The sequence below is a fragment of the Actinia tenebrosa genome, unplaced genomic scaffold, assembly GCF_029948245.1.
Source record: "Actinia tenebrosa isolate PJP-AT-01 unplaced genomic scaffold, QUT_ActTen_1.0 PGA_scaffold15__27_contigs__length_11533743, whole genome shotgun sequence".
NCBI lineage: Eukaryota > Metazoa > Cnidaria > Anthozoa > Actiniaria > Actiniidae > Actinia > Actinia tenebrosa.
Window position 1 is genome coordinate 1,049,102 of NW_028292575.1, and position 8,055 is coordinate 1,057,156.

The window sequence follows — 8,055 nt, forward strand, 5'->3', positions numbered from 1 at the left end:
TAATTTCTTGTGGTGTAAACTAACAAAGTAAAGCGCGCACCGTCAGCTCCCTGAATGACCAGCTAAAGGCTGGAGGCCGAAACACTGACGTTAAACAATAACACCTTTACCGTTTTATAAATATTATATATTACATGCTGTTTTGGCTCGAGAAAAGCTTATTAAAAAATAAATGATTTATCATGTGAACCAAACGGATCCATTCTTGGCGACTATGAGAAACCGGAGATAACTGACTTCGATAAATTAAAATTCTGCGCGAAAAATTTTCCCAACGTGACACGTGAAAAATGAACGTTATGTTTTCCGAGTTTGCGGAAGAAAATGACAATTTTTGACAACTTTTTTTCAATTTCCTTCGATTTGGAAAATATCACCGACTAACCGGCTATGACCTGTTTGCTTCATCAGCTTTGCTTAAACATATCATTCGTCTTTTATTATTCAACAGGCGGCTTTTTTACATGCTTTTAATTAACAAGACTTGAAGTGTATAAAAGAGCTTTGTGTCGAGTGTTTCCGTTATTTTCCGCTTAGGGTTATGACGGTCAGATGTGTTTCGAGAAATGAATGTCAGCTTTACGCTTTTTATTTTATATGTGCTTTCTTTCTGAATCGCTTTTGTTTGGTGTTGGTTTGTTTGGTGTTGGTTTGTTTGGTGTTGGTTTGTTTGGTGTTGGTTTGTTTGGTGTTGGTTTGTTGTGGTGGTGGTTTGTTTGGTGTTGGTGTGTTTGGTGTTGGTTTGTGTTTGGTGTGGGTTTGTTTGGGTGTGGTTTGTTGGTGTTGGTTTGTTGGTGTGGTTGTTTGGTGTGGATTTGGTTGGTGGTGTTGGTTTTGGTTGGTGTGTTTGTTTGGTGTTGGTTTGTTTGGTGTTGGTTTGTTTGGTGTTGGTTTGTTTGGTGTGGTTTGTATGGTGTGGTTTGTATGGTGTTGGTTTGTGTGTTGGTGTTTGGTTGGTTTGTTGGTATGGTTTGTTTGGTATTGGTTGTTTGGTGTTGGTTAGTTTAGTGTTGATTTGTTTGGTGTAGGTTTGTTTGGTATTGGTTTGTTTGGTGTTGGTTTGTTTAGTGTTGGTTTGTTTGGTGTAGGTTTGTTTGGTGTTGGTTTGTTTGGTGTTGGTTTGTTTGGTGTTGGTTTGTTTGGTGTTGGTTTGTTTGGTGTTGGTTTGTTTGGTGTTGGTTTGTATGGTGTTGGTTTGTATGGTGTTGGTTTGTTTGGTATTGGTTTGTTTGGTGTTGGTTTGTTTGGTATTGGTTTGTTTGGTGTTGGTTAGTTTAGTGTTGATTTGTTTGGTGTAGGTTTGTTTGGTATTGGTTTGTTTGGTGTTGGTTTGTTTAGTGTTGGTTTGTTTGGTGTAGGTTTGTTTGGTGTTGGTTTGTTTGGTGTTGGTTTGTTTGGTGTTGGTTTGTTTGGTGTTGGTTTGTTTGGTGTTGGTTTGTTTGGTATTGGTTTGTTTCGTTTTGTTCCGCTACTCCGCTACTCGTACTTCCTCTCCTAATACTTCTCTCGTGTTCTGCCAACTCTCGCGTGCCTCCACACAGCACTCGGGCGCGTTTTCTAAGGGTCATTTTAAAATATATATAAAAAAGAGACATGTGATATGTTTTATAACGTCAAGCAAACATGCATCGTAAGTATGATAAAGGTATTTAGCAAAAGAGTTTTATCAGATAGATGATACGAGAATGCTTAGTGTCTCATCGATCTTAATGATTCCGGCGTCAAGTTGTTTATAAGATGTCTGCAACGAAACGAACTCCCGCCACAGTGGGTAGATCATTCTAGGCAATGAACGCTAACAACAACAACTGCCGTATAATCTTGGTCAGACATTCTATGGAAAGCGTTTTCATGTGGTTTCACAGCAGCCAAGTTAGTGTACCAAAACAAAACAAAAATCCTCGGGAAATAGTCCACTTCTTAGATAAGCTTCGCTCGTCACACACAAATGTTTTAGTACGACGCTACGTCCGAAATTATTTTCTCCTTTCACGAATCAATTTGCAATTTGCGCGAAGCTTCGCATTGAAACCTTTGTGCGTGCGAGCGAAGCATATTTCGAAAGTGGGCTATTGAACTCTGTTTTTATACGACCAAAGAATCTCAATTAAGTTATTTTCCTGCAGCACCTTTTCCGAGAGTTTAAGACAACTTCCGAGTTTCCTTTTGTCTCCGAATATACAAACATTCACAAAAATGAGCTGCAGAAGTGTCGGTACGACCTTTTAAATGATAAGAGATTTGTTGCACCGTGTCCGTATATTTTGATTGGATGTACATATGAAGTAGTCTCGAGCTCTGCGAGTGGTGCATCAGATAACTAACGTCACTTCCGTTAGAAATTTGTTTCAAATATTTAAAACAAATGTGCGTAACAAGTTTCAAACGTGTGCAATCATTCGCAATGTTGCTGACAACAGGCATTAGCGGTTCCAGGGGCGGTTTCATGGAACCCCTATTTTGTGAGATCTTGTGAAGCCAATCATGTTCTTTATTCACAGTAGAATGAAACTGGGACCCGCTTGTGGGGAGACCATTTAGGAACCTCCCTTTTTTTATCCTGAATCCGCCACTGCAGGGAGACTCTTCCTTTTTATAATGTGGCTGATATCTTCAAAGAATGTCGTATTATTACGGTGCTGTGCGTTTTGATATAGTCATACGAAAAATATGATTGTTTATCGTGGGACTAAAAGGTGGTAAAGCACCAGCCTCTCACCTCTGTGGTCTTAGGAAAGATTCCCAGACTAGCGAGGCATCACATACGAGTAGAGTTTGTTTGGTCTCTTCCTTGATTCGAGGATTTTCTCCAGATCTTTTCTTCCTCCTCAACACTAACCAGTTAATTCCGATTAGATGTGTGACTAGCTACGCCCCCACTTTGATCAGCCAAGAAGTTGTTTCAGGGTGTCGTCACTTTAAATGCACCAATGAGTATGCAGTACGGTGCACCGCATGTGGCTTGGCCTTAAAACTACATTCTCGATGTAATTATGATGAATAAAAGCGTCATGGAATATATCTTATGACGGTAGAAGGCAACTAATTAAATAATTAAATGAAATGAAGCTGAACCACATGTTTGAGACCTGATGCATTAAGACATATTTTCGTCACATCAAAATGCAATAAAGCCATTAAAGGGGTCAAAAAGCCTTGATTCTTATTCCAAAAAAATGTTAAGACGATCAGAAAGTTATCAATCTGATTAATTAAAAATCAACAGGTGAGTTGATTGTTTTAAATATAGAATGTAATGATATTGCGTGTGGATGGAACCTCACGTAAGAGAACCTTTACGGGGAACGATGGTTGTAAAATATAAGTTAATATATGTCTTAAAAAAAGAGGCTATGTTGCGTATTTGGATTTGTTGATAAGTTTTCTTTTCAACGGCTTAGAGTGGAAACCATTTCAGTGCGATTTTCTTTACATTATTAAAGCAGTGTGGTTGGCTGATTCTAGTCTTGGATTCTGATTGGCTTAGAGAGGAAGTCATTTTAGAGTCCTTTGTTCTGACGGATGGATTGAGGTCTATGACTGGATGGAAGATTCGTTTCCTGCACTTTGATTGGTCCTTGAGAATATCATCGTACGATTTGGTTTCAGCGTTACTCGTGTGGTTTGCCCATTTCAGACCACATTTGATTATTTTAAAAGTAACGTTATTAGAGTGAAATCTATTTAAATGTATCTTCTCAACAGCTGTCCCTGGTAAACAAAGAATAATACTCAAGAGAATGACGCACAAGTTCGAAAGCCTATATGTCTGCGCACGCGATAAAAAGAGCTTCTAGACTAACATTTTCCGAGGTTAATTGGTGTTATAATTTAGATATTTGAGACTGCTTTTTTAATCTTAACTAAGTCAAATATTTAGTTTATCGAGTGTTTGTTTATAGATAGTGCAACAGTTTTAACAACATTAATCTTGCGAATGCCGAATGCTGAAAGATGAATCATTTCTCCGGTTCGAGTAGTGCCTGCTTGTCGCATCCCTAATGTACTAAATACGTCCTTCTCAGTTCAAATGACCTCAAGAATTACTGATGTTAGCTCCTGATGACTATAAGCGATGATCAAAACGTTGTTTTCTCGATAGGACACAACACGAATGCCCCAGAACATTCTAAATGTGCGTCAATAAACTCATCGTACATGTGTAGTAACTTTATACATATGACCTTCACAATTAGATTAAGGATACTGAGGAATAAATTATTTTACAAGGGAAGCACTTAATAGCCAGTGGCTAATCAAACGACATGTGGCCTTCGCTCCATGATCGAAAAAAACCTGAGAGCCCAGAGAAAAAACCTTTAGATACGCTTTGTAATGTGCTAACGGGAAGCACTATAAATTGTAGTGTACTAATGGAAAGTATTTAATAGATTTGATGTGCTTTAATTGATACAAAAAGCATATTTGCCACTTCGTATAGTGCTTTGTGTCCAATCTATTGAATCTTACGCGTGAGAACCCTAAGTCGCCGACGGTATGCAGTTCGATTTTATCCTGTGTAAGATCACTAGAAATAACTGCAAATTGCCTTCTTCCATGGAAATATGTGTTGTTTTTTTATGTGGCCCGCATATGTGGCACACTACACAAAAAAATATAAGCCGAAGATAATATCTGCTACAAATCTTCCCGTTAAGGAAGTACATATACGATACTGGAGGTCTTTTTTTTAATACGTGTAAATTCATTCACCTATTAGGAGTAGATTATGGGTAGAGTATATTCCGACAGACTTTTTGCCTGTAAAAACCGTCAAGATTTGACATGCTATTAATGATAATTGTGTTGACGGTAATTTAACAGCTTTTCAACGGCATCCGGAAAAATTATCTGCACTCTAAAACCTTTCCTTCGCTATCGCAATGAAAACCCAATCAATACCCCAAATTTCGACACTCTTTTCCGATAACTTCTTCGTTCAAGATTGGCCTGCTTAATTTCTTCATTTCGAGGAAATAGTCAAGTTATAATTAGGCGTGTCTTAAAAGAACGCATTCTAAAAAAATACTTCAATTTCTCTAGTATTATCAATCATTTGGACGTATTTGCCGGTATGTACTTATGACAGATGTGGTTTCGTGTTGTATGTATCGGCGCGGGCCAGGAAAACTGATAAAATGTGAAAGATTAGAAAATATTGATTGAAAACATGGTTAATCGAATGATAAATAATTAATTCACCTCTGTCAATATTAGTTTCTTTCGTCCAGGAAATTTGTACTCCTTGAACAAAAAGATATAAATTTATGTAAGCTTTGGATATTTTGGTTTTGTCACCCGTTAACTTGTGCAAAGTTGAGTAAGTGATGAGAGACCCTCATGCATGAGGGATCAAAAGTCCTTTATACATTCTTTTTATAACTACATAAAAGCCCATTTATCTAAAAGCCGGATCTAGTCTTCACTTTGTTTCAAGTTTGTAACTAGCTTTAATGCATTTTGCTGTTAATTAAATACACTTTACGATGAGATGCATAATCCCTTGGATGATAATTGTGGCTTTTGTCACGAAGTGAAACAATTCGGCTTTCGCTCCGAGAAATTATCTGAATTAGAATTCAGACCAACTGTTAGAAAGCAGAGCGATGTTTATCAATGATCCCCCAAAAATAATATGTGTTTTCACAGTGGGAATCACAGAGTAAATTTGAGACTTATTTTGACTGCAGAAGTTTACGTTGTTCAGAAAATAATTAGAATTCAGACCAACTGCTAAAAACTCGAGCGAAGATCGATGTTTATCAATGAACTCTGGATAATTAATATGTGTTTTCACAGCAGGTTCGAGACTCATTTCAGCTGCGCAATTGTAGGTTGACTTTGTGACCTATAGATGCTACGGTGATCTTCTTTTTACACACACTCCTTAAATAATCAACAAATAAACAGATAATAATAAATAAACAACCCAATTCTTCTCACTTTAGTGAATAAATACTAATTTGATGTTATTTTTGTAAGTAATTCATTACTGAGAAATATGGGAAAAAGCTGCAAGTCTAAAAAGACACCCGCAACAAATAAACAGATAATACTAAATAAGCAACCCAATTCTTCTTCCTTTAGTGAATAAATACTAATTTGAAGTTATTTTTGTAAGTAATTCATTACTGAGAAATATGGGGAAAAACTGCAAGTCTAGAACGAAAACCGAACGAAAAACGCTAAAGATAACTAACCCCAAGGGCAAGTATTTCTACGGCCAACCAAATCAAAAATGTCCAACAAAGCTTGGCTTATATACGCTATTTATCTGTCTATCGTGATTGTTAATACAGATTCTACTTGCAATTCTTACCCTGCGTTGCCGCTGTCGTGGTCACTAGAATCCTGACGAAGAACCACAGTGTTGAAATAATTGCCTTCATCATCATGAACAGACAGCTAATGATACAGATGTTTCGCGTATTTTGCTTCGGGATCAGAAATCTTCAAACCCAAACTGACATTTTTCGTTGCAGCTTCACGTTTTTGATTCTGATCGAAAATGAGCTAGTTTTGTAGTACACCTTCGGTAGTGTAGTCGATCTATACAGGCGGCTAGATCCGACAATGAATGAACCTTCCTTATTGGTAGGTTATATAGGTAATCTATTGACGTGAATTTATTTCATCAATGCACTCCTGATCTTTAATTTAACGATACTGGGCTACCTGTGGTTCTGATGCCTTGAGGGCGCGTGACCTTACAACTTTATCATCAAGAAGCGGAAACAAAAACTGTCAAAAATTGTAGAAGTTTCTAGAGTAACAAGAGTACTAAGGTATCTTTTCTTCTGCCGTGAAAAACTGGCTTGATTCAATGCTTTGGGGTTCCTCAGGGTTCTCTCCTCGTTCCACTCGGTCCTTCTTGTTTTGTACACATAACATAGTCTGTGTATATGCGTTTGTGGTTTTAAATTTTGTAGTAATTTGAGCTGTAAAATGAACTGAATTTTAGTAAAAAGAAGCGGCACAATGAACGATGACTGTACCATACATGACATAAACCAAAAAAAAGATGACTATAAGATGCTAGAATAATCTTTTCCAAAAGCAGAAATCATAACGATCTTAAGTGGATCCAGCTTTTCAAAACATCTTTACTTTACGAGGCGCCAAGCTCTTTCAAGGACCTATTACATTCAAAATTTACACCATTTTCTTCGAAATCTTTGCAAATTCCATTAAGATTACTTAATGTGGAAAAAAGGTGTTTATAAGCGATCAGTCTCCCGTTGATTGATTTCTTTATCCATCTCCTACGATCGCCCACTGCGCCAGGGTAATCTTCTCGTTATTACATGTATAATATAGGATTTTGATATGTCTTGATATATACCACGATAAAAAACTATAGATCATCGACATCAAAACGAAATTAAATAAATAAATAATTAATGAGGAACTGAGAACTAAGAAAAAAGGAAATAAATTTAGGAAAAAATAACTAGAAAATTATAAATTTTCAACGACTCATGTGCAATGATGATAATAAAGATGATATACTGCTGATAACGGTCTGTCAGTCAGCAATGAAGAAAAATTGTAAGAAATAGAACAGGTTTCTTTAATTCAAACATGTTTCGGCGCACATACCGCCATCATCAGTGGATGTTAATGGTGTAATAAATGTACTAAACTAATGTTAATGTAATAAACTCGCCCTTATTGTATAATCTTTGCTGTAGTTTTTCTTTTCTTTTCTATATTAGGCACCAAATTCTCACGTGTTCTTATTAACTATATATAATCTAGGTTATATATTTATTACATCATTAACATCCACTGATGATGGCGGTACGTACGTGCGCACAAACATGTTTGGATTAAAGAAACTTGTTATATTCCTTAAAACTGCTGATAATAATGATGATAATGATGTTGTGAATATGATGTGGTGATAATGATGGTGTTAATACTGCTGATTATAATGATGATAATGATGTGGTAATAACGATGATGATGTTTTGATGATGACGATGATGATGATGATGATGGTGGTGGTGGTGATGGTGATGTGGTAATAACGATGACGATGTTTTGATGATGACG

The 8,055-nt window shown here is 36.7% G+C and overlaps 1 protein-coding gene across 1 annotated transcript in view; it reads right to left on the reverse strand.

Annotated features, from left to right (window-relative positions):
* The window catches only part of LOC116290291 (uncharacterized), a 36,785-nt gene extending 30,177 nt beyond the window's left edge, over positions 1 to 6,608 (reverse strand). The window contains exon 1 of the mRNA XM_089030221.1: positions 6,320 to 6,608. Within this exon, the coding sequence (XP_088886347.1) occupies positions 6,320 to 6,395 (76 nt within the window). The 5' untranslated portion in view covers positions 6,396 to 6,608. The remainder of the gene's footprint in view (positions 1 to 6,319) is intronic.
* Between the last annotated feature and the right edge of the window lie 1,447 nt (positions 6,609 to 8,055).